The sequence below is a fragment of the Salmo salar genome, chromosome 27 (genome assembly GCF_965601325.2).
Source record: "Salmo salar chromosome 27, fSalSal1, whole genome shotgun sequence".
NCBI lineage: Eukaryota > Metazoa > Chordata > Actinopteri > Salmoniformes > Salmonidae > Salmo > Salmo salar.
Window position 1 is genome coordinate 4,074,254 of NC_138317.1, and position 27,368 is coordinate 4,101,621.

Here is a 27,368-nt window from a genome sequence, read left to right on the forward strand (position 1 = left end):
AGAAGGACAACAAATTGTCAGACAGGGCACTTCCTGCATGGAATCTTCTCAGGTTTTGGCCTGCCATATGAGTTCTGTTATACTCACAGACACCATTCAAACAGTTTTAGAAACTTTAGAGTGTTTTCTATCCAAATCTACTAATTATATGCATATTCTAGTTTCTGGGCAGGAGTAGTAACCAGATTAAAATCGGGTACGTTTTTTATCCGGCCGTGAAAATACTGCCCCCTATCCCAAAGAAGTTAATTTGGGTACGTTTTTCATCCGGCCGTGAAAATACTGCCCCCTACCCAAGAGAGGTTAAGCAATGGCTTTTTTCTAGCCACTCTTCCCTAAAGCCCAGCTCTATGGAGTGTATGGCTTAAATTGGTCCTATGGACAGATACTCCAATCTCCGCTGTGGAGCTTTGCAGCTCCTTCAGGGTTATCTTTGGTCTCTTTGTTGCCTCTGATTAATGCCCTCCTTGCCTGGTCCGTGAGTTTTGGGCGGCCCTCTCTTGGCAGGTTTGTTGTGGTGCCATATTCTTTACATTTTTTATAATGGATTTAATGGTGCTTCGTGGGATGTTCAAAGTTTCAGAACAGGTGTATATATACTGAGATCACGTGACACTTAGATTGCACACAGGTGGACTTTATTTAACTAATTATGTGAATTCTGAAGGTAATTGGTTGCACCAGATCTAATTTAGGGCTTCGTAGGAAAGTGAATACATATGTACGCACCACTTTTACGTTTTAATTTTAATTGAAAAAAATTTAAACAAGTTATTTTTTTCATTTCACTTCAACAATTTGGACTATTTTGTGTTTGTCCATTACATGAAATCCAAATAAAAATCCATTTAAATTTCAGATTGTAATGCAACAAAATAGGAAAAACGCCAAGGGGGATGAATACTTTTGCAAGGCACTATACCTCAATTACCTCGACTAACCGGTGCCACCTCACATTGACTCTGTACCTGTCAGTTTCACCTGTCTTTGTAATTGTCTTCACCCACCTCCAGGTGTCACCTGTTTTCCTCATTAGTCCCTGGGTACTTATTCCTGTGTTCCCTGTTTGTCTGTTGCCAGTTCGTCTTGTCTTGTCAAGTCAACCAGTGTGTTATTTCCTTGCTCCTGTTTTGTCCTTTTCTCTGTTTTTGCTAGTCCTCCCGGTTTTGACACTTGCTTGCCTTGACTCTGAACCCGCCTGCCTGACCATAATGCCTGCCCTGACCTTGAGCTGCCTGCCACCCTGTACCTCCTGGACTCTGACTTTGTTATGATCTTACCATCTGCCTCCCGTGTCTGCATCTGGGTCTCGCCCTGTGCCCTTATAGTGCGGTACCTCCTGTATATAGTCTCGCTATTGTTATTTTACTGCTGCTCTTTAATTACTTCTTCCTTTTATTTCTTATTCTTGTTTTTTAGCTACATTGCTGGTTAGGGTCTTGTAAATAAGCATTAAAGGAACTCACTCCAGCTTTATACTTACTTTTTAAAGTTGTAATAGTAGAATGCACAAGGTGCAATTTGGAAATTGGGTAGTGCATAATCAGTTCCTCTTGTCATTGCATACATTAGAGAGCTATTTCTAACTTGTCAAAAATGTCCAGATCAACAACCCCATGTCAGCTAGTTTTATTACATTGGTTTTTTATCACATAGGTATTGTTGTAATATTTTTGTCACTCACATGAATACACATTAGACATGGCAAAATTAATAGAATTGCAAGAAAATTAGCTTTAAACTGTACAATTTTATTTGCATCCAATGACAAAATGTGTAGAATTGCAGGAAATAAGCCTTAAAATTGCAAAATTCTCTCCACCAACAAGAGGGTGTGAACAGTTTGTCATGAACAGTGCTATTGCCCATAGAAATAGACGTGGCACGCGTGTACAGGGGGGCGATGGATTTTGGAAGTGGGGCCCGAGTGTATCACAGTGCAATGATGATAAAACTGGGGGGAAGACAAAAATGCAATTTCAGAATGTGGGGGGATTATGTCCCTCCGTCCCCCGTCCCCAGTGAAAGTTGCACCCCAGGTTCTAAAGCCTGACATCATGGTTTGAGTATGCCAAGCAAAAACATATGCTGGCAGCCCAGCAATAGACCAGTTATTTATGTTACAGTAGACTTAACCCCTGAGTACCACCCATCAAAACAACACCTAGGAACATCAAGGAGCGCTCACCACCTTTACTGCCCCCCTCTGATGAATGATAGCTTTCCTCAGGAAGAGACATATGCAATGTATCAAATCGAATAAAATTTTATTTATCACATGCACCGAATACAACAAGTGTAGACCCTGGTGTGAAATGCTTACTTACACGGCCTTAATCAAAAACGCAGTTCAATAAATAGAGTTAAGAAAATATTTACTAAATAAACGAAAGTTAAAAGTAAAATAAAAAGTAACACAATAAAATTACATAACAATAACAATACTATATACAGGGGGTACCGGTACTGAGTCAATGTGCGGGGGTACAGGTTAGTTGAGGTAATTTGTACATGTAGTTAGGGGGAAAGTGACTATGCATAGATAATAAACAGCAAGTAGCAGCAGTGTAAAAACAGGGGGAGTCAATGTAAATAGTCTGGGTGGCCATTTGATTAATTGTTCAGCAGTCTTATAGCTTGGGGGTAAAAGCTGTTAGGGAGCCTTTTGGACCTAGACTTGGCGCTTTGGTATGCTTGCCGTGCGGTAGCAGACTGAACAGTCTATGACTTGGGTGACTGGAGTCTTTTACAAGTTGTTTCAGAGGTCCATGTGAAAAAGTGCTAATGAAGCAAGTAAAGAAGTTATGTCATTTGTTCTTATGTTTGTGAACATCAGACACAGCTGTATTTTGTCTGATCAATAATGTGTGTGTTATGGTACATGGTACAGTGAAGTGTGTAAAAATGGAAAGAATGATTCAAAATGTTGCATAATTGTAAGTAGAGAAGTGTTCAAATCATATGTTTTATTTGGATGTATACTTCTCCTCACTTCTTTCGAAATCATTGTCATCTATTTTGGAGCGTGTCATTTCAAGTTTTGCCTTCCAATAAACTCTGTGCTCATAATAACATGTTTCAAGACCAGTGAGCTACAAACCCAGCAGTTCGGAAGTAGCCTAAAGAAAAAAAACAGTCCTGCCCTTTCTGAAGATTTCCTGTTTCATGAAAGTGCATACATACTGTCTGACTCAAATACGGCAAATTCTGACTGCACTATTTACTTTAACCCAGGGTTGCTTGAGACGCATGAGAGCAACAGGCAGACGGAAAAATAAATCCGAAGAACGTCTCGAATTAAAGTCTGGATATTTACTATAATCAAGCTTTTAGTAAATGAAAAGAAGAGTAGTTTGTAATCCGTTTCTAAATGGAGCTACTTCGGTTTTCTGCTTTCTGGTGTGGAACGATACTCTTTGGTAGTGTTCTGCTAGAACAGAAGGGTGAGTTAAAACGTTGTTTCAGGTAGCCTATGAGTGTTGGTGGTCGGCTATAGTGTTATCGTTGGCTTAAAGTCATTATTGAAACATTTATGAGGTTATTGTAACATTGACACGTGTTTCTGTTTCCCCAAATTATAACTTCTAATTGCCATTCAGATTTTTGTAGCAGGTGGTCAAACATGATCCAGCTCTAGATTTTGGTGGAAGGCAAAATGTTAATCTCATTTGAGCTAAAACTCGCAAATATATTGATTGGCTTGTGTTACTGCGAATTTGAATGCATAGTATTTAATGTGTGCAAATTACGCAGTCAGTGTTGTTCAATATCAGGAACTCAGGAACTGTGGTACATTTATACCCAAATCCATTTTTTTTACTAAAGTGGGGATGGAATGACTGTATGAGCATAATGACTAACTATTTTCAATACTTCAATTGAGCGCTAGTATTTTCCAAGAGGAAATCATATAAGAAAATAATTTGAGTGTGCCATGATGTTTCTGCAAACGGGAAGTAGGCCTATGTATTAAAGTGCTTGCTTAACACAGTGGGAGGAGGTTTGGCTACACCACCTGTTGCAAGAGAAAACCTGCATGGTGGTCCTACCAATGGGACTTTTCATTCTTATGTACATTGTTGACACTGGAAGTGGGAATTATATTTGGTCTATAATTTGCAAGGTAGACGCATCATAAATTGTCATCTATTTGCCCCTGTCTCCAACTCCAACCCAGTCCCAATGGCACCAAACAGCTTTGACTTCTTATAATCCTCTCTCCCCCACATCTGCAATTATATTTTGGCATGGGTGACAATTAACAGCATTCATCCCCACCATAGCCCGTCTCCTTGGGCTTAAATGGCATACATTTTGAGAGGAGTTTTTCTAATGATATAATTACTTTTCACTCCACAACCTCTCTCGACTACCAGCTCTCAGCCCAAGATAATTCTTAGCCGTTCTGTTATAGCTCTATAACAGACTACAAACTTCACCTCATGCCAAATTCTAAATTGTACACCTCTGCAGTACTTAATCTTAATGTCTTTATTGGTTTGAGCACACAGACATGTACAGTACACCGTAAAAACAGGAATAACAGAATATAGCCTAATATCCGTCTGCAATATCCTGACACCGTGGATACTTCACTGTCTATACTGCTGTGTGAATGCTGCCACCTGCAGTGCATGTGGCTTCTCTAGATCTGCTCCAGTCACTCTGGTTTTCAGACTTGCAGGTTGTATTTCTGTTGCTTCAAGCCACAGCTCTACTCCAACCTGCAGATTGTGAACAGGCAGCTACAGTAGGCTTTATGTCCTGGTGCACAAGTACAACATTCTCTCCTAAGTCAGTAACCTTGATATTCTCTAACGTAGAGTATATTACTGCACTGTGAGTAAGTTGGAGGGAAGAGAACCTCATTTGCTCTCTCTCCTGTACCGATTTTGGAGGGAGGGGTGATTATTTTGACATGGCTGGTCACATGACCTGACAAAGTGGCTTTATCAGGTTCGCCCCCCTGCCAGCCGGTCCAATACACTGGGGACCCAGGCTGCGTCTAAAATGGCGCTCTATTCTCTATATAGTAAACGACTATTTATGAAATAGGGTTCCATTTGGGACACAACCCCAATCCTAACCCATTTCGCTTGGCTGAACTCAGCTCTCTGCGACGGAAATTCTTCAAGAGGAAATCCTTGAGCTGCACATGCAGACAGGCCCAGTTAACGGCCAATAACCCACTTTCACTATCGGTTGTGTCACGAGGACACTGCTGATGCAAGTAACAGGTTGAACTTTCTCTTCCTATGTGTGCAGTCTGTTACACTTAGATTTAGTGTGGTTATGTGGCGGTGACCTCAATTGAGTCTGTAAGATCTCTCCCTCCTTCATCTCTTTTTACTTCATTTCACCTCATCTCTGTTTTAGCTATTAAGAGCGTCTGATTTCTGATTTCAGTCAGGTTCTGTTTTTATTCATGCTAAAGACACGCCATAAAGGTCTGGAAGGAGAGCAAATAAGAAAGAAGGGAGTGATGTGGTAGTACTCTCCCTGGTGTGAAATCTCTCAATTTCTCTCTTTCTCACAAATACACGCTCCAACATTATGTCCTGGTCTTTGATATTCACAAAGTCAATCGGCAAGACACAAATTTGCAAATTGAAGACTACACGACTGAAAGATATACTGATGTTCAATGTTCCCTTTGTTTGTTTTTATTGTCTTGTCTGGCGGTTGTCTTAGTAGAGATGACTATCATACACAAACAGGGACACATCCCACCACTGACTCCCCGTGTGAAGTCAAGTCTGAACACGACCATGGTAGATGGATGGCACTGCGGAATGTGCTGATTGTTCACAGTAGAATTTAGGCTCTGGGGAAATAGTTGACATGGTTGAAAAATGAATGTACATGTTAAATTGAAATTAATGGATTGGAGAATGAATGATTTTTTAAAATAATGTATCACTTATTTAAACAACTGTCTCTTGGAATAATTATACTTAGCTACATAGTACCATAAGGAACATTAGTTTTGTCTATTTCACATATTATTTTCAAAGTGAAATTGTCAAGTCTCTCAGTAATGATACATTCCTTCACGTAGTCTGGACTGAGATATGAGGTTAAGGTTTCACTGTACTCACTGATGTTCAACAGACCATACTTTTCCAGTGCAGGAAATGTCCATATTAATATATTAGATGTTAAAGTTCACCTTTCTGGTGTTTGTAGCCTTTGGTTTGTCTGTGTAATTGGAGGGAAATGTCAGTTTCCCATGTCGAGCAAAGTTATCATCTTTGTTAGGTTAATACAGTTTAGGCCCATATAACAGCAATCAAACACCGGGGTTCAATCCAAAACTGTGCTATATAGTGCGCTTGACATTTAAAGGTAATTGAGCCAACATCTGCAACATTTACCACGATCAAATTAAATCCCGGTCAAAGTTCTTATCTTCTGTTTTAGACCCTCAGAGAGTGAACTGTACTCATTTGTAATAGTGCATTTTCTTCTTATTTGTAACCCTTATTTTACCAGGTAAGTTGACCAAGAACACATTCTCATTTACAGCAATGACCTGGTGAATAGTTACAGGGAGAGGAGGGGGAATGAATGAGCCAATTGGAAGCTGGGGATGATTAGGTGGCCATGATGGTATGAGGACCAGATTGGTCATTTTCCCAGGACACCAGGGTTAACACCCCTACTCTTATGATAAGTGCCATGGGCTCTTTAGTGACCACAGAGAGTCAGGGTACCGGGGTTAACACCCCTACTCTTATGATAAGTGCCATGGGCTCTTTAGTGACCACAGAGAGTCAGGGTACCGGGGTTAACACCACTACTCTTACGATACGTGCCATGGGCTCTTTAGTGACCACAGAGAGTCAGGGTACCGGGGTTAACACTCCTATTTTTATGATAAGTGCCATGGGCTCTTTAGTGACCACAGAGAGTCAGGACACCGGGTTTAACACCACTACTCTTACGATAAGTGCCATGGGATCTTTAGTGACCACAGAGAGTCAGGACACCGGGGTTAACACCACTACTCTTACGATAAGTGCCATGGGCTCTTTAGTGACCACAGAGAGTCAGGACACCGGGGTTAACACCACTACTCTTACGATAAGTGCCATGGGATCTATAGTGACCACAGAGAGTCAGGACACCGGGGTTAACACCACTACTCTTACGATAAGTGCCATGGGATCTATAGTGACCACAGCGAGTCAGGACACCGGGGTTAACACCACTACTCTTACGATAAGTACCATGGGATCTATAGCGACCACAGAGTGTCAGGACACCAGCGTTAACACCCCTACACTGACCACAGAGAGTCAGGACACCAGGGTTAACACCCCTACTCTGACCACAGAGTCAGGGCACCAGGGTTAACACTCCTATTCTTACGATAAGTACCATGGGATCTATAGTGACCACAGAGAGTCAGGACACCAGGGTTAACACCCCTACTCTGACCACAGAGAGTCAGGACACCAGGGTTAACACTCCTATTCTTACGATAAGTACCATGGGATCTATAGTGATCACAGAGAGTCAGGACACCAGGGTTAACACTCCTATTCTTATGATAAGTGCCATGGGCTCTTTAGTGACCACAGAGAGTCAGGACACCGGGGTTAACACCACTACTCTTACGATAAGTACCATGGGATCTATAGTGACCACAGAGAGTCAGGACACCGGGGTTAACACCACTACTCTTACGATAAGTGCCATGGGCTCTTTAGTGACCACAGAGAGTCAGGACACCGGGGTTAACACCACTACTCTTACGATAAGTGCCATGGGCTCTTTAGTGACCACAGAGAGTCAGGACACCGGGGTTAACACCACTACACTTACGATAAGTGCCATAGGATCTTTAGTGACCACAGAGAGTCAGGACACCGGGGTTAACACCACTACTCTTACGATAAGTACCATGGGATCTATAGTGACCACAGAGAGTCAGGACACCGGGGTTAACACCACTACTCTTACGATAAGTGCCATGGGCTCTTTAGTGACCACAGAGAGTCAGGACACCGGGGTTAACACCACTACACTTACAATAAGTGCCATGGGATCTTTAGTGACCACAGAGAGTCAGGACACCGGGGTTAACACCACTACTCTTACGATAAGTGCCATGGGCTCTTTAGTGACCACAGAGAGTCAGGACACCAGGGTTAACACTCCTATTCTTGCGATAAGTACCATGGGATCTATAGTGACCACAGAGAGTCAGGGTACCGGGGTTAACACTCCTATTCTTATGATAAGTGCCATGGGCTCTTTAGTGACCACAGAGAGTCAGGACACCGGGGTTAACACCACTACTCTTACGATAAGTACCATGGGATCTATAGTGACCACAGAGAGTCAGGACACCAGGGTTAACACCCCTACTCATTCCACAGAGAGTCAGGACACCAGGGTTAACACCCCTACTCTGACCACAGTCAGGACACCAGGGTTAACACTCCTATTCTTACGATAAGTACCATGGGATCTATAGTGACCACAGAGAGTCAGGACACCAGGGTTAACACCTCTACTCTTATGATAAGTACCATGGGATCTATAGTGACCACAGAGAGTCAGGACACCAGGGTTAACACCCCTACACTGACCACAGAGAGTCAGGACACCAGGGTTAACACCACTACTCTGACCACAGAGTCAGGGCACCAGGGTTAACACTCCTATTCTTACGATAAGTACCATGGGATCTATAGTGACCACAGAGAGTCAGGACACCAGGGTTAACACCCCTACTCTGACCACAGAGAGTCAGGACAGCAGGGTTAACACCCCTACTCTTATGATAAGTACCATGGCTTCTATAGAGACCACAGAGAGTCAGGACACTGGTGTTAACACCCCTACTCTGACCACAGAGAGTCAGGACACCAGGGTTAACACCCCTACTCTCACCACAGAGAGTCAGGGCACCAGGGTTAACACTCCTATTCTTACGATAAGTACCATGGGATCTATAGTGACCACAGAGAGTCAGGACAACAGGTTAACACTCCTATTGTTACGATAAGTACCATGGGATCAATAGTGACCACAGAGAGTCAGGACACCGGGGTTAACACCACTACTCTTACGATAAGTGCCATGGGATCTTTAGTGACCACAGAGAGTCAGGACACCAGGGTTAACACTCCTATTCTTGCGATAAGTACCATGGGATCTATAGTGACCACAGAGAGTCAGGACACCGGGGTTAACACCACTACTCTTACGATAAGTGCCATGGGATCTATAGTGACCACAGCGAGTCAGGACACCGGGGTTAACACCACTACTCTTACGATAAGTACCATGGGATCTATAGCGACCACAGAGTGTCAGGACACCAGCGTTAACACCCCTACACTGACCACAGAGAGTCAGGACACCAGGGTTAACACCCCTACTCTGACCACAGAGTCAGGGCACCAGGGTTAACACTCCTATTCTTACGATAAGTACCATGGGATCTATAGTGACCACAGAGAGTCAGGACACCAGGGTTAACACCCCTACTCTGACCACAGAGAGTCAGGACACCAGGGTTAACACTCCTATTCTTACGATAAGTACCATGGGATCTATAGTGATCACAGAGAGTCAGGACACCAGGGTTAACACCTCCTACTCTTATGATAAGTACCATGGGATCTATAGTGACCACAGAGAGTCAGGACACCGGGGTTAACACTCCTATTCTTACGATAAGTACCATGGGATCTATAGTGACCACAGAGAGTCAGGACACCACGGTTAACACCCCTACTCTGACCACAGAGAGTCAGGACACCAGGGTTAACACTCCTATTCTTACGATAAGTGCCATGGGCTCTTTAGTGACCACAGAGAGTCAGGACACCGGGGTTAACACCACTACTCTTACGATAAGTACCATGGGATCTTTAGTGACCACAGAGAGTCAGGACACCGGGGTTAACACCACTACTCTTACGATAAGTGCCATGGGCTCTTTAGTGACCACAGAGAGTCAGGACACCGGGGTTAACACCACTACTCTTACGATAAGTGCCATGGGATCTTTAGTGACCACAGAGAGTCAGGACACCGGGGTTAACACCACTACTCTTACGATAAGTGCCATGGGATCTATAGTGACCACAGAGAGTCAGGACACCGGGGTTAACACCACTACTCTTACGATAAGTACCATGGGATCTATAGTGACCACAGAGAGTCAGGACACCGGGGTTAACACCACTACTCTTACGATAAGTGCCATGGGCTCTTTAGTGACCACAGAGAGTCAGGACACCGGGGTTAACACCACTACACTTACAATAAGTGCCATGGGATCTTTAGTGACCACAGAGAGTCAGGACACCGGGGTTAACACCACTACTCTTACGATAAGTGCCATGGGCTCTTTAGTGACCACAGAGAGTCAGGACACCAGGGTTAACACTCCTATTCTTGCGATAAGTACCATGGGATCTATAGTGACCACAGAGAGTCAGGGTACCGGGGTTAACACTCCTATTCTTATGATAAGTGCCATGGGCTCTTTAGTGACCACAGAGAGTCAGGACACCGGGGTTAACACCACTACTCTTACGATAAGTACCATGGGATCTATAGTGACCACAGAGAGTCAGGACACCAGGGTTAACACCCCTACTCATTCCACAGAGAGTCAGGACACCAGGGTTAACACCCCTACTCTGACCACAGTCAGGACACCAGGGTTAACACTCCTATTCTTACGATAAGTACCATGGGATCTATAGTGACCACAGAGAGTCAGGACACCAGGGTTAACACCTCTACTCTTATGATAAGTACCATGGGATCTATAGTGACCACAGAGAGTCAGGACACCAGGGTTAACACCCCTACACTGACCACAGAGAGTCAGGACACCAGGGTTAACACCCCTACTCTGACCACAGAGTCAGGGCACCAGGGTTAACACTCCTATTCTTACGATAAGTACCATGGGATCTATAGTGACCCACAGAGAGTACAGGACACCAGGGTTAACACCCCCTACTCTGACCACAGAGAGTCAGGACACCAGGGTTAACACCCCTACTCTCACCACAGAGAGTCAGGGCACCAGGGTTAACACTCCTATTCTTACGATAAGTACCATGGGATCTATAGTGACCACAGAGAGTCAGGACAACAGGTTAACACTCCTATTGTTACGATAAGTACCATGGGATCAATAGTGACCACAGAGAGTCAGGACACCAGGGTTAACACCTCTACTCATATGATAAGTACCATGGGATCTATTGTGACCACAGAGAGTCAGGACACCAGGGTTAACACTCCTATTCTTGCGATAAGTACCATGGGATCTATAGTGACCACAGAGAGTCAGGGTACCGGGGTTAACACTCCTATTCTTATGATAAGTGCCATGGGCTCTTTAGGGACCACAGAGAGTCAGGACACCGGGGTTAACACCACTACTCTTACGATAAGTACCATGGGATCTATAGTGACCACAGAGAGTCAGGACACCAGGGTTAACACCCCTACTCATTCCACAGAGAGTCAGGACACCAGGGTTAACACCCCTACTCTGACCACAGTCAGGACACCAGGGTTAACACTCCTATTCTTACGATAAGTACCATGGGATCTATAGTGACCACAGAGAGTCAGGACACCAGGGTTAACACCCCTACTCTGACCACAGAGAGTCAGGACACCAGGGTTAACACTCCTATTCTTATGATAAGTACCATGGGATCTATAGTGACCACAGAGAGTCAGGACACCAGGGTTAACACTCCTATTCTTATGATAAGTACCATGGGCTCTTTAGTGACCACAGAGAGTCAGGACACCAGGGTTAACACCACTACTCTTACGATAAGTACCATGGGATCTATAGTGACCACAGAGAGTCAGGACACCGGGTTTAACACCACTACTCTTACGATAAGTGCCATGGGCTCTTTAGTGACCACAGAGAGTCAGGACACCGGGGTTAACACCACTACTCTTACGATAAGTGCCATGGGATCTTTAGTGACCACAGAGAGTCAGGACACCGGGGTTAACACCACTACTCTTACGATAAGTACCATGGGATCAATAGTGACCACAGAGAGTCAGGACACCGGGGTTAACACCACTACTCTTACGATAAGTGCCATGGGATCTATAGTGACCGCAGAGAGTCAGGACACCGGGGTTAACACCACTACTCTTACGATAAGTGCCATGGGATCTATAGTGACCACAGAGAGTCAGGACACCGGGGTTAACACCACTACTCTTACGATAAGTACCATGGGATCTATAGCGACCACAGAGTGTCAGGACACCAGGGTTAACACCCCTACACTGACCACAGAGAGTCAGGACACCAGGGTTAACACCCCTACTCTGACCACAGAGTCAGGGCACCAGGGTTAACACTCCTATTCTTACGATAAGTACCATGGGATCTATAGTGACCACAGAGAGTCAGGACACCAGGGTTAACACCCCTACTCTGACCACAGAGAGTCAGGACACCAGGGTTAACACCCCTACTCTGACCACAGAGAGTCAGGGCACCAGGGTTAACACTCCTATTCTTACGATAAGTACCATGGGATCTATAGTGACCACAGAGAGTCAGGACAACAGGTTAACACTCCTATTCTTACGATAAGTACCATGGGATCAATAGTGACCACAGAGAGTCAGGACACCAGGGTTAACACCTCTACTCATATGATAAGTACCATGGGATCTATAGTGACCACAGAGAGTCAGGACACCAGGGTTAACACTCCTATTCTTGCGATAAGTACCATGGGATCTATAGTGACCACAGAGAGTCAGGACACCGGGGTTAACACCACTACTCTTACGATAAGTACCATGGGATCTATCGTGACCACAGAGAGTCAGGACACCAGGGTTAACACCCCTACTCATTCCACAGAGAGTCAGGACACCAGGGTTAACACCCCTACTCTGACCACAGTCAGGACACCAGGGTTAACACTCCTATTCTTACGATAAGTACCATGGGATCTATAGTGACCACAGAGAGTCAGGACACCAGGGTTAACACCCCTACTCTGACCACAGAGAGTCAGGACACCAGGGTTAACACTCCTATTCTTATGATAAGTACCATGGGATCTATAGTGACCACAGAGAGTCAGGACACCAGGGTTAACACTCCTATTCTTATGATAAGTACCATGGGCTCTTTAGTGACCACAGAGAGTCAGGACACCAGGGTTAACACCACTACTCTTACGATAAGTACCATGGGCTCTTTAGTGACCACAGCGAGTCAGGGTACCCGTTTAACATTCCATCCAAAAGACAGCATCCTACACATGACAATGTCCCCAATCACTGCCCTGGGGGTATTGGGATATTTTTTAGACCTGAGGAAAGAGTACCTCCTACTGGCCCTTCAATACCACTTCCAGCAGCATCTGGTCTCCCATTCAGTGAACAACCAGGACCAACCCTGCTTAGCATCAGAGGCAATCCAGCAGTGCGATGTAGGGTGGTATGCTGCTGGCATGAAGTAAAGTGCTGCAGTAAGAGTGAACGTATTGGATGAGATGACACATGAGTAACCTTAATGAACCAACTATTGACTGCCTCAAATAACCATATCCCTTTTGTAAACTATCAATCTAACATGTCTTTCCCTTTATCTCTTTCGGTCTCCACCCCAGGGGCCTCGTCAATGAACATGCTGAAGCTGAAGCGTCTGTGTAAGTTCTGTGACGTGGAGTCTACCAGCTGTACGGGCACAGGGAGCTGTATGGCCGACTGTAGCATCACATCCATCTGCCCTCATCCAGATGACGTGTGTGTCAGCATCTGGTGAGTGACTACAGCACCCCTCATCATCTTTCATTGAGAGTTGAAATTACCTTTAAACTTGACCTTAGGAGAGCAGTAGTAGTGGGTTCAGGTGACACACTACGACCATGTTAGTGAGTGACAGAGCGGAAATTCATAATCTTGCTTGGTGATTTGTCATTTAAAAACTACACTTGCTGTCAACAAGGTTTAACTAAGTATCCAAACCCAAAAGTGCCCCACCCACTAACCCAAATATAGTTGCGAAATTTGAATGTTAGAAAAGTAGAGAAATAGATTTGGCCTCCTGTTCGAAGCGGAAGGCAATGCCACTGTTTCTCATTGAAGTTTTTTGGGGCGCTAGGACCACAAGCATTTCGCTACACCCGCAATAGCATCTGCTAAATATGCATATGTGACCAATAAATTGTATTTGATTTTGATGTTTGATTTACAGCAGTAGGAACTGAAGTCAGCAGAACTCCTAATGTCATGTTCACAGCAAAACCTCTTAAAATGGCTTCCACTACATAATCTACGCACCACCCAGCAAGAGACCTGAGTAGCCCATCTGTAGGTTCATTTGTGCACCTTCAGGATTACCTCTGTATCAAATCATTACCATAAGGCTTAGACTGCAATTTGTTAATTAGTCAAGTTATTTTCCCTTTTGTTACTGTCTATAAAACTTCATTCATAACTTCATTGTAGGGTAATTAATGGCTCCTGTCGTCTTGTTTCCAGGAGAAAGAAAGTTGACAACGTCACCATAGACACGATATGCCACAACCCAGCCCATAAGCTGCATGGTCTGATGCTGGAGGACTATAACAACAGCAAGTGTGAGATGAGGGAGAGGAATGGCATGGGCTCCCAGTTCTTCATCTGCTCCTGCTCCGAGGACGAGTGCAACAACCACGTGTTCTTCACTCCCTGTAAGTCCCTATGTAGTGCTATGTCACCTCATATGTAGTGCTATGTCACCTGTTATGTCATACTGAAGATAGCCTTTTGTGGGCATTATGATTGGTCATACGAGTGCAATGACCATGACTTCTTCACCTTCTGCGAGTCCTTATGTGGTGCTATGTCACCAGTTATGTCATCGCTAAGACTGTGTAATGTAGGCTAGGCATTACAATTGAGGATATAGTTTACCAACATCTTTGACGTAACTCAAAAGTAATGAACGTTTATGCAATTCCTTATTAGGTTGTCATGTAAGGTGTCACGTATTGAATGTTAACATGTGTGCGCTGTTGTACACCCTCCAAATACAAGATTGCAAACAGGTTTTGCATCGTGGAGGCATTTTGGCTGTAGTCTCTCGTTCTAATCTTGGCCATGGAATCTTATGTATTTTGACTACAGCATCCAAGCAGTAATAACACAGAGGTACATTTTCGAGACCAGGCCTTCCAGAGCCCAAAATTGAAAGCATCTGCACATGACGATCAACAACGTCACGGAAAAACATTTCCCCCTCACCGTGGAGGATGGATAGCTCTGCTGCAAACTGTCTAACGTCATGCTCACCACAAAACATGTGACAACACTGCCCACTTGAAGCATTATGTGCGTAGTGTAACACACGGAAATAAAAGGTGAAAAACAGCACATGCGTGTATTAATACAATCAATGTTCTCGAACCTGGCCCCGAACCTAAGGGGGTAGTAACTAGAAAACGTTCCTCTGTGGGCCGTATTCACTGAGAGATGGCAGAGGCACAGAGACAGGTTTGATGTGACAGATCGCTTCTCTCTCTCACTCTGCGAAAACCAAAACAAACTCCACTGGGGCCACGTTGAAAATTTCAGACATGTGGTTTCCTGACTGAAAAAAAGAGCATGCGAATGTGGGCTTGACGGGCACTTGCTGTACTGTATGCACACACACACACACAAATGCATGCACGTACGCAGGAACACACACAATCCTTAACTGCCAAACATGTGCCTAATACAGTATCTCTGTCTGTAATTATAGAACACCAGCAGTCACCCCAGCACTGATAGTCTGCCTGTTCAGACAACGTGTTAACGACTCATTTACAACCCTTCAAATCCTAACTGATCTGACATGTTGTGTTTTATTATGTTTTTAAGAGTCTTCAGCCATCCCCAGAAATAGGATTGTAAACATAGCATATGCATGAACTTTCACCAGATTACTGGGACTAGCAGACACAGACATCACTCCTTAAGAGCATAAGAATCAGACATAGACTAGGTCTATAAAGGGAACACAATATGTGGTTGACTGGGGCATGGTTCAGCCTTGGTGTGTTTAACAGACCAACACGCTAACTTCAGCTTTGTAGCTTCCAGATGCTTATTGACATTCCTCATGGAAGTGTTAGGTTCCACTGCTTTGCTGGAAAGGAGCAGGCTATGTTGCGCATAGCAAGATGCTCTGAGACAACATAGCTACTTGGCTACTTCCTATTGATTTCCTAGTGCTGAAGGGAATTGGAGTGTAATGTATAGTGTGTATGGCGTTCAAGCACAACTTAAATCCCGTGTGGCTCAGTTGGTAGAGCATGGTGTTTGCAACGCCAGGGTTGTGGGTTCGATTCCCACGGGGGACCAGTACGGAGAAAGAAATGTATGCATTCACTACTGTAAGTCGCTCTGGATAAGAGCATCTGCTAAATGACTAAAATGTAAAATGTCTAATTATAGGCTACTGCACTCGTCATGTATTGAGGGCTCCCGAGTGGCACAGTGGTCTAAGGCACTGCATCCCAGTGCAAGAGGTGTCACTGCAGTCTCTGATTTGAATCCAGGCTGTATCACATCCGGCTGTGATTGGGAGTCCCATAGGGCAGCGCACAATTGGCCCAGTGTCGTCTGGGGTAGGCCGTCATTGTAAATAAGAATTTGTTCTTAACTGACTTGCCTAGTTAAATAAAAAATTGTATCCCACAAAGTCCTTTGTGGTCATTGTTTTCTATGCAGTGGGCACTTAAGGTCAATAAACAAACAGACTTCTTTGATCTTGACCCTTGTGGCCGGTCCAGCTACTCATAGTGAGTGAAAAGGCTATTGTGAAAATATGCTAAAGTTTTAGACTATAGTATGAGCACTGAGGAGTTCTAATATTGTAGAGGTGTATAATTGTATAAGTATTGTAGAATATACCTAACTGGGGGGCTGCCCTTGACCAGCACAAAAACATCCTGTGGCGTTCTGCATTAGCATCGAATAGCCCCCGTGATATGCAACTTTTCAGGGAAGTTAGGAACAAATATACACAGGCAGTTAGGAAAGCTAAGGCCTGCTTTTTCAAACAGAAATTTGCATCCTGTATTACAAACTCAAAAAGGTTCTGGGACACTGTAAAGTCCACAGCAACCCGCCAAAGCCCCCAACATTTCTCCTTCACCCAAATCCAGATAGCTGATGTTCTAAAAAGCTGCAAAATCTGGACCCCCAGAAATCAGCTGGGCTAGACAATCTGGACCCTCTGTTTCTAAAATTATCTGCCGAAATTGTTGCAACCCCTATTACTAGCCTGTTCAACCTTTCTTTCATATCGTCTGAGATTCCCAAAGATTAGAAAGCTGCCATGGTCATCCCCCTCTTCAAAGGGGGTGACACTCTAGACCCAAACTGCTACAGACCTATAGCTATCCTACCCTGTCTTTCTAAGATCTTCGAAAGCCAAGTTAACAAACAGATTACCGACCATTTCGAATCCCACTGTACCTTCTCCACTATGCAATCTGGTTTCAGAGCTGGTCATGGGTGCACCTCAGCCACGCTCAAGGTCCTAAACAACACCATAACCGCCATCAATAAGAGACATTACTGTGCAGCCGTATTCATCGACCTGACCAAGGCTTTCGGCTCTGTCAATCACCACATTCTTATTGGCAGACTCGACAGCCTTGGTTTCTCAAATGATTGCCTCGCCTGGTTTACCAACTACTTCTCTGATAGAGTTCAGTGTGTCAAATCGGAGGGCCTGTTGTCCAGACCTCTGGCAGTCTCTATGGGGGTGCCACAGGGTTCAATTCTCGGGCCGACTCTCTTCTCTGTATACATCAATGATGTCGCTCTTGCTGCTGGTGATTTTCTGATCCACCTCTACGCAGACGACACCATTCTGTATACTTCTGGCCCCTCTTTGGACACTGTGTTAACTAACCTCCAGACGAGCTTCAATGCCATATAACTATCCTTCCGTGGCCTCCAACTGCTCTTAAATGCAAGTAAAACTAAATGCATGCTATTCAATCGATCACTGTCCGTACCTGCCCGCCCGTCCAGCATCACTACTCTGGACGGCTCTGACTTAGAATACGTGGACAACTACAAATACCTAGGTGTCTGGTTAGACTGTAAACTCTTCTTCCAGACTCACATTAAGCATCTCCAATCCAAAATTAAATCTAGAATCGGCTTCCTATATCGCAACAAAGCATCCTTCACTCATGCTGCCAAACATACCCTCGTAAAACTGACCATCCTACCGATCCTTGACTTCGGCGATGTCATCTATAAAATAGCCTCCAACACTCTACTCAAGAAATTGGATGAAGTCTATCACAGTGCCATCCGTTTTGTCACCAAAGCCCCATATACTACCCACCACTGTAACCTGTACGCTCTCGTTGGTTGGCCCGTCTCGTTGGTTGGCCACTGGATGACCCACTGGTCATCTACAAGTCTCTGCTAGGTAAAGCCCCACCTTATCTCAGCTCACTAGTCACCATAGCAGCACCCACTCGTAGCACGCGCTCCAGCAGGTATATCTCACTGGTCACCCCCAAAGCCAATTCCTCCTTTGGTCGCCTTTCCTTACAGTTCTCTGCTGCCAATGACTGGAACGAACTGCAAAAATCACTGAAGCTGGAGGCTCATATCTCTCTCGCTAGCTTTAAGCACCAGCTGTCAGAGCATCTCACAGATCACTGCACCTGTACATAGCCCATCTATCTACCTCATCCCCTTATGTATTTATTTTATTTATCTTGCTCCTTTGCACCCCAGTATCTCTACTTGCACATTCATCTTCTGCACATCTACCATTCCAGTGTTTAATTGCTATATTGTAATGACTTCGCCACCATGGCCTATTTAACGTCTTATCTCCCTTATCTTACCTCATTTGCACTCACTGTATATATACTTTTTGTTTTCTTTTTTCTACTGTATTATTGACTGTATGTTTTGTTTATTCCATGTGACTCTGTGTTGTTGTATGTGTCGAATTGCTATGCTTTATCTTGGCCAGGTCGCAGTTGCAAATGAGAACTTGTTCACAACTAGCCTACATGGTTAAATAAAGGTGAAATAAAATAGGTATATTCTACAATATTTTTACTGAGTATGCAATGTAATGTATAACTAATCTATAACATCTGCCTTGTCTCTCTTTTTCTCTCTTGTCTTTCCTCTCCACCCCAGACTCCCTGGACTCCCAGGTGGTGTCGGTGATCCTGGTCAGCCTGGTTCCTCTGCTGGTTCTGGCCATGCTGGTCATCACATCCTTCTATTGGTACCGCATCTACCACCAGCGCCACGCCGGTGCCAAGCGCAAGAAGACGCCTCTCGACTTCAGCGACGCCCGCGCCATCATGATGGACGACGACGGCTCGGACAGCAGCTCCACGCACGCCAACAACCTCAACCACAACACGGAGCTCCTCCCCATTGAGCTGGACGCCCAGGTGGGCAAGGGCCGCTTCGCTGAGGTCTACAAGGCCAAGCTGAAGCAGGGCGCCACGGGAGCCGGTGAGCCCTTCGAGACCGTCGCCGTCAAGATTTTCGCCGATGAAGAGTATGCCTCGTGGAAGAACGAGAAGGACATCTTCTCGGACGCTGACCTGCGCCACGAGAACGTCCTGCACTTCCTGACAGCGGAGGAACGTAAGGTGGAGAAACAGTATTGGCTGATCACAGCCTACCACCCCCAGGGCAACCTCCAGGAGTACCTGACGTGCCACGTCATCAGCTGGGACGACCTGTGGGTGCTGGGCGGGTCGCTGGCGAGGGGCGTGGCCCACCTGCACAGTGACCACACGTTGTGCGGACGCTACAAGGTGCCAATTGTCCACCGGGACATCAAGAGCTCCAACATCCTGGTGAAAGGGGACCTCACCTGCGTCCTGTGTGACTTTGGCCTGGGTCTGCGTCTGGACAACTCGCTGTCTGTGGACGAGCTGGCCAACAGTGGACAGGTACAGATTCTTCTCTTGTCTCTCCTTTCTACTTAGGCTGCATCCAAAATGGTACCATATTCTCTATGATTAGGGTACTATATAGGAAAAGGGAGACATTTTATTTGACCAAAGCTTATAGGGCTCTGGTGAAAAGTAGTGCACTATTTTGGGAATAGGGTTCCATTTCAGACACACTAGTGTCTGGCTCATTTTCTCTTACTGGTTCCTCTTCTGGACAACAAATTAATGATATCCATAGAGCAAGTGCTGCTAGGCCTTTAGTTTTATTACAGTGATTAGACAAACAGCCCAGGCTGTCAGTTAAAACTGCAGTTGAATTGTACTGTTACATGGTACTAGTAGCAATCATGCATATTCTACTATCAATAGCATTAGAATGGCGTAGAACAGAACAGAATAAAACAGAATAGTCTCACACTACAGGTGGGCACTGCCAGGTACATGGCCCCTGAGGTGCTGGAGTCCAGGATCAACCTGGAGAACATCGAGTCGTTCAAGCAGACAGACGTCTACTCCATGGCCCTGGTACTGTGGGAGATCACCTCCAGGTGCAATGCCATTGGAGGTAAAGTAACACCACATGATGTCTGACCAATCACGTGACCGAGCTGCATTAGACAGTAGCCAATTGACAGACAATATTTCGATTTGAAGTAGTGACCTTGTGTAAGTGATATAAAGGAATAGGTGTACTTCTCTGTAAAGGTCCATTAAGCTTGTTTTACTCCAATGCTGGTAAACAAAGTCAATGTAAACAAACTCTATATAGCCTAAAAAATTGTTACAACCATCATTTTGATATCATGGATGGTCAGTCCTTGCATCCATAGCTCTTTCAATGAATTTGGGAGTGGTTAGATTTCTCCAGTCCCATCCCTCAAGTTTTTACCGTAACAGGGGCGGGTAGTACCGCTTTAAGGTGTTTATAGTGTAATGGACACCTATTATGCACATTGGTCACCTTTTCCCATGATGCCCTTCACTCAAAGGAAGTAAAGGGAGTGGGTGTGTCCTGTTTTTCCACCCTTCTCCCGAAGTGTGCACTTTCACACAGCCACTGTCTCACATCTCCATTACTTACTGTGGTGTGGGAAACATTTCAGAGAAACCAAAACGTGTCAAAAAACAATTCATTCTCTGTTAGTTCTCAAAGAACAAGAGCCTTCTATTCACTAATGTACCATTCTTCCTGTTTGTCATCACTCTGAACAACAAGGCCAGGATATGGGCAAATAATATAAATGGGTGATTATCCAATGGGAATCCTACGGCAAGCCACAGGGACATATTTTATATAACAGAGGAATTTGTTTTTCACTTCCCTCTGTCTCTGTGGTCCATTTTGTCTTGTGGGTGATCCTGTTTGACCATTGTGTCAGAATGTTGATTGAATGTTAGTGTTGGTGCTTGCCTGCTTCCAGCGCGGCCATTTCCTGTTTTCCCTTTGGTACCTAGGGGCCCCTTTAGTGCTGTCACCGCTTTAGCGCTGCCACAGAGCCCTCTGAAGGAACATGGCCGAATGATCAGCCTGTTATACCCTCTCACTTTTTCCTTCCAATGGCATGGGGTGAAAGAATACTGTATGTGTGCCCATTGGGTACACCTCTGAAATGAAAATAGTCAATTTCCTCTCTCTTTCTTTCTCTCGCTTTCTCTCTCTCTCTGTCTCCCTGTCTTCCTCCCTCTTCTATCTCTGTCTGTCTGTTTGTCTCTCTCTCCCTTTATCCCCCTCTCTCTGTCTGTCTGTCTCTCTCAGCAGTATCTTGTGCTGAGGCCTATACTCTACAGTAATAAATGAATCTCCCCATGTCATGACATTACGTACATCCACCATCCACGACTATTCCAGCTGGCACTGTAGACAGACAGTGGTGAGAGGACAGGATAGCATAGATTTACGGGAGAGGGGAAGCGCGGCGCCTTCCTATCCCTGGATGGTAATAGGACCGGTGGGGAGAGAAGCAATTGGGATAATCCATGTGTTTTGGCTTAGTCTGATCTCGCCCACCAATACCACTCGTCTTCCCATAGATTGGCATCTGTTCTGATAAAAGTGGAGGGGTGAAATGTGTTGTGCGTTAGGAAAGCCCAAGGAGACTTTCCCATGTTGAAAGGTTAAATCACTGTTGGAATTTAGCTAGTCTCCCACCTTGATACAACAAGAAGCTGCCTTATTTTGTGTAATAACATTACTGTGCTGCACTGACAGTTTGTTTGGAAATTCCCTTGGGGGGTAAAATGTTTGCAGAGTTAGAATGACTAACTCCACAAATGCTGCTATCTATGTCTGCGAAACTGGCATTCACACAGCTACATACAGTACATGTATTTTTACTACTTGTCATCCTTTCAATAAAAACTTCCCATGCTATCAACCCAGTTCGGTGAGTCAATATTGCCGGCATAAAACTCTGTTCACCTGAGAACACACACACACACACACACACACACACACACACACACACACACACACACACACACACACACACACACACACACACACACACACAGCAGATGGCATAAAACTCCTCTCAACTTAGAAAACACAAACACTCCCCTCTTCCCCAAACACAGTCAGACTGACACATCTCAGTGCATCATTATAATGAGTGGGTAGGTGAAGCCGCCATGGCTTCCCTGTCTGTCTGTCTGTCTGTCTGTCTGTCTGTCTGTCTGTCTGTCTGTCTGTCTCAGCCGCCACCTGCCTCAGTGCCTCAGCAGACAGATGTCAGAAGCTCCCGTTGTCTCGCTGCCTTGCCTGGAAGACTGCCACATAACACAGGCAGTCAGTCAGTCAGCCACTTTGTCACAGTTTCGGGGGCCTTCCGTATGATCTGGGATCTGTCACGCGGTACGAACGCGCCTGTCTATCAACAGGGCCAGTCGCAACCTCAGAGAAAGGAGCAGCAGCCGTCACAATGCATTCTTTATCCTCAAAGTAAAAGTAAGGACAAGTAAAAAGAATCAACTATGGGAGAAAGTAATAAATACGGCCATCTCTTTTCCCGAAATGTCTTTCCCATATAATTTGCACGGCTGGAATTAGGAGCAGGAAAGACAGGAGGGCGTTCACTGGCTGGTTTAGGGAGGAATGGGAGAACAGTGGTGTTGACCGTCCCACTGTAGGAGAAATTCCTTCACTCCCCTGAGGGAGAAGACAGGGTTAGAGTAGAGTGGAGGAGGGCAGCTGCTATCCAGATGTCATGGCCTCACCTCAAGCCTGAATGGGCCCCATGCTGTCTGTCTTGTCTGGCTAGCTGTCTGGCTAGCTGTCTGGCATTCTGTCTGGCATTCTGTCTGGCATTCTGTCTGGCAAGCTGTCTGACAAGCTGTCTGGCAAGCTGTCTGTCTGTCTTTTCTGTCTGTCTGTACCCTTACAGAAAATGGTTTCACATGTGGAAAATCACACGATTTCACATGAAATTTCACATGAAATCATGTGAAAACATGTGTTTTGTAACACTTCACATGTGATCACAAGTTTTCACGTGTAGTTTCATGTTATCACATGTTGCTTTACATGTTACGACATGAATTTGTTGGGCTCCCGAGAGGCGGTCTAAGGCACTGCATCTCAGTGCAAGAGGTGTCACTATAGTACCTGGTTTGAATCCAGGCTATATCACATCCGGCCGTTATTGGGAGTCCCATAGGGCGGCACACAATTGGCCCAGTATCGTCTGGGTTTGGCTGGGGTAGGCCGTCATTGTAAATAAGAATTTGTTCTTAACTGACTTGCCTAGTTAAATAAAGGTGACATTTTTTTCTTCCACATAAGATCACATGATCACATGAAAACAAGTGTTTTTGGAAGACTTTACATGTGTTCACATGAAATTCATGTGTTATTTTGTAAGGGTATGACTTCCTGTCTGTCTGGCTGGCTGTATGGCTGTCTGTGTCTGGCTTCCTGGCTTGTTTGCTGCCTGTCTGGCTGGCTGCCTGTCTGTCATCCAGGGCTTTAACAACCTGTGAGGAAGATAAAACAAGGTCAGAGCCATCGCCACAAATTCTCAGCTTAATCAAAACCATCAGAGGAGAGAAGTAGAATAGAATAGTTTATCGTTCTCCAAGAGGGAGGAAAGAGTGTCAAGCGTGATTGTCAAGCTGTCTCAAACAGATTCATGTTACTTTTTTTGGCTCGGATCAGAAGCAAACTTTTGTTAGCTCTATGAGGATCTGTTTTCTTGAATTATTTAAGTTGACTGAAATCCTAATATCTACTATACTGCAGATAGTGTACTAGAAAATAACCAGTACAAACTACTGTATGATGAATACAGGTAATACCACATTCCTATGTGCATGAGGGGTACTATATGTCTGTGGGTTTACATTGGTCAAATTGTATTGTTAGGTGTTACTGTACTGTTGGAGCTAGGAACATAAGCATTTATTTCGCTACACCCGCGATAACATCAGAACTGGCAAGTTATGGTTCAGATATACTCAGGTGGTTCAGATATACTCAGGTGGTGGCATGCTTTCTCAACCACAGGGTACAGTTTGAACAGGAGTCTCTAGAATGAGTCATAGTAACAAACATATGACTGTGGTAGCACAGGAACTTAAACAGGTCAGTCTTTGAACCAGGAAACCAGACTGAGACCTGATGGTTAATAGCATGAGAGAGAGAGAGGCTGGCCATGTAGTCTAAACCTATGGAAACCCATGTCTGAGCTGCCAAAAATGTACTGTATCAACATTACAAACCAGCAAGAGGAAGTCGATGGTGAACTACAGAGCGGGAATGTTGAGACATTTTCTTGATTCACTTGTTCAAATCAAATCAAACTGAATTTGTCAAATGCGCCGAATGCAGCAGGTTTAGACCTTACAGTGAAATGCTTACCTAAAAGCCCTTAACCTACATTGCAGTTTCAAGAAAAATACAAGTTTAGAAAAGATTTACTAAATAAACTAAACAAAAAAAGTAACACAATAAAATGAAAATGACGAGGCTGTATCCTGGGGCTACCGGTACCGAATCAATGTGCGGGGTAAGGATTAACTGTTCACCATTCTAATGGCTTGGGGGTAGAAGATGTTAAGGAGCATTTTGGACCTAGACTTGGTGCTCCGGTACCACTTTCCATGCGGGAGTAGAGAGAACATTCTATGACTCGGGTAGCTGGAGTCTTTGCCAATTTTTAGGGCCTTCCTCTGACACCGCCTGGTATAGAGGTCCAGGATGGCAGGAAGCTGGCCCTAGTGATGTACTGGGCCGTAAGCACTACCCTCTGTAGCGCCTTGCAGTCGGATGCCGAGCAGTTGCCATATCAGGCGGTGATGCAACTAGTTAGGATGCTCTCGATGGTGTAGCAGAATAACTTTTTGAGGATCTGAGGACCCATGCCAAATCTTTTCTCCTGATGGGGAATAGGCGTTCTTGTGCACTCTTCATGACTGTCTTGGTGTGTTTGGATCTTGATAGTTTGTTGGTGATGTGGACAAGCTCTCGACCCGCTCTACAACAGCCCCGTCGATGTGAATGGGGGTGTGCTCGGCCCTCCTTTCCTGTAGCCCACGATCAGCTCCTTTGTCTTGATCACGTTGAGGGAGAGGTTGTTGTTCTGCCACCACAATGCCAGGTCTCTGACCTCCTCCCTATAGGCTGTCTCATTGTTGTCGGTGACCAGGCCTACCCCTGTTGTGTCGTCGGCAAAATTAATGATGGTGTTGGAGTGCTCGGCCATACAGTCATGGGTGAACAGGGAGAACTGGAGGGGAATCAGCACACACCCCTGAGGACCCCAGTGTTGAGGATCAGCGTGGCAGATGTGTTGTTGCCTACCCTTACCACCTGGGGGCGGCCCGTCAGGAAGTCTAGGATCCAGTTGCAGAGGGAGGGGTTTAGTCCCAGGGTCCTTAGCTTAATGATGGGCTTTGAGGGCACTATGGTGTTGTACGCTGAGCTGTAGTCAATGAACAGCATTCTCACATAGGTGTTCCTTTTGTCCAGGTGGGAAAGGGCAGTATGGAGTGCAATAGAGATTGTGTCATCTGTGGATCTGTTGGGGCGGTATGGGAATTGGAGTGGGTCTAGGGTTTCTGGGATGATGGTGTTGATGTGAACCATGACCAGCCTTTCAAAGCACTTTTCGGCTACAGATGCGAGTGCTACGGGTCGGTAGTCATTTAGGCAGGTTACCTTAGCGTTCTTGGGCACAGGGACTATGGTGGTCTGCTTGAAACATGTAGGTGTTTCAGTCTCGATCAGGAACAGGTTGAAAATATCAGTGAAGATACTTACCAGTTGGTCAGCGCATGCTCTGAGTACACATCCTGGTACATTTTGAAGGTTGACCTGTTTAAAGGTCTTACTCACATCGGCTACGGCAAGTGTGATCACACAGTCATCCGGAACAGCTGGTGCTCTCATGCATGCTTCAGTGTTACTTGCCTTGAAGCACACATATAAGTCATTTAGCTTGTCTGGTAGGCTTGAATCACTGGGCAGCTCGCGGCTGGCTTTCCATTTGTAATCCATAGTTTGCAAGCCCTGCCACATCTGTAGTAGGATACAATCTTAGTCCTGTATTGACGCTTTGCCTGTTTGATGATTCATTGTAGGGCATAGCAGAATGTCTTATAAGCGTCTGGATTACTGTCCTGCTCATTGAAAGCGGCAACTCTACCCTTTAGCTCAGTGCGGATGTTGCCTGTAATCCATGGCTTCTGGTTGGAATATGTACGTACGGTCAATGTGGGGACAACGTCATCGATGCACTTATTATGAAGCCAGTGTGTCACGGCCGTCGTAAATATTGGACCAAGGCGCAGCGGGTATGTGAATGCTCATTTTTATTAAACACGAAACAAAACAAGAAAACGATGAACGGACAACAAACAGTCTTGTAGGCTCACACAGCAATACAAAGAACAATCTCCCACAATCCCCAAAACAAACAAAATCCTAATTATAGGACCTTCAATCAGAGGCAAAGATAACCAGCTGCCTCCAATTGAAGGCCCCAATCCCAAATAATAAACATAGAAATAAACACCCTAGAAACAGACATAGAACTGTACAACATAGAACTAAACCAAAAAACCCAGAAACATAAATAAAACTCCCCTCTACATAAACACACACTTCAAACCATATAAAACAAATACCCCCTGCCACGTCCTGACCAAACTATAATAACAAATAACCCCTTTACTGGTCAGGACGTGACACAGTGACTGATGTGGTATACTCCTCAATGCCATTGGATGAAAATCATGAAAAATATTCCAGCCTGTGTTAGCAAAACAGTCCTCTAGCTTAGCATCTGCGTCATCTGACCACTCTGATGTATGATGAATCTCGATGTGTCAATTTGTCAGTTATCATAAAAGGTGATTTCTTCATTAACAGTTCTAATACAGATATGTGAGTCAATAGGAACGTGATAT

At 45.0% G+C, this 27,368-nt stretch overlaps 1 protein-coding gene across 2 annotated transcripts in view; it reads left to right on the forward strand.

Moving 5' to 3' along the window:
* The first annotated feature begins 3,151 nt into the window (after positions 1 to 3,151).
* Positions 3,152 to 27,368, forward strand: part of LOC106588201 (TGF-beta receptor type-2) — a 31,172-nt gene continuing 6,955 nt past the window's right edge. Inside the window, exons 1-5 of one of the 2 annotated variants that reach the window (XM_014176959.3) lie at positions 3,152 to 3,443; positions 13,650 to 13,800; positions 14,524 to 14,714; positions 19,192 to 19,964; positions 20,391 to 20,532. In XM_014176959.3, the coding sequence (XP_014032434.2) occupies positions 3,371 to 3,443; positions 13,650 to 13,800; positions 14,524 to 14,714; positions 19,192 to 19,964; positions 20,391 to 20,532 (1,330 nt within the window). In that variant the 5' untranslated portion in view covers positions 3,152 to 3,370. Of the gene's footprint in view, positions 3,444 to 13,649; positions 13,801 to 14,236; positions 14,353 to 14,523; positions 14,715 to 19,191; positions 19,965 to 20,390; positions 20,533 to 27,368 lie in introns of those variants that run through there. The other variant, XM_014176960.3, reaches the window with a different exon arrangement.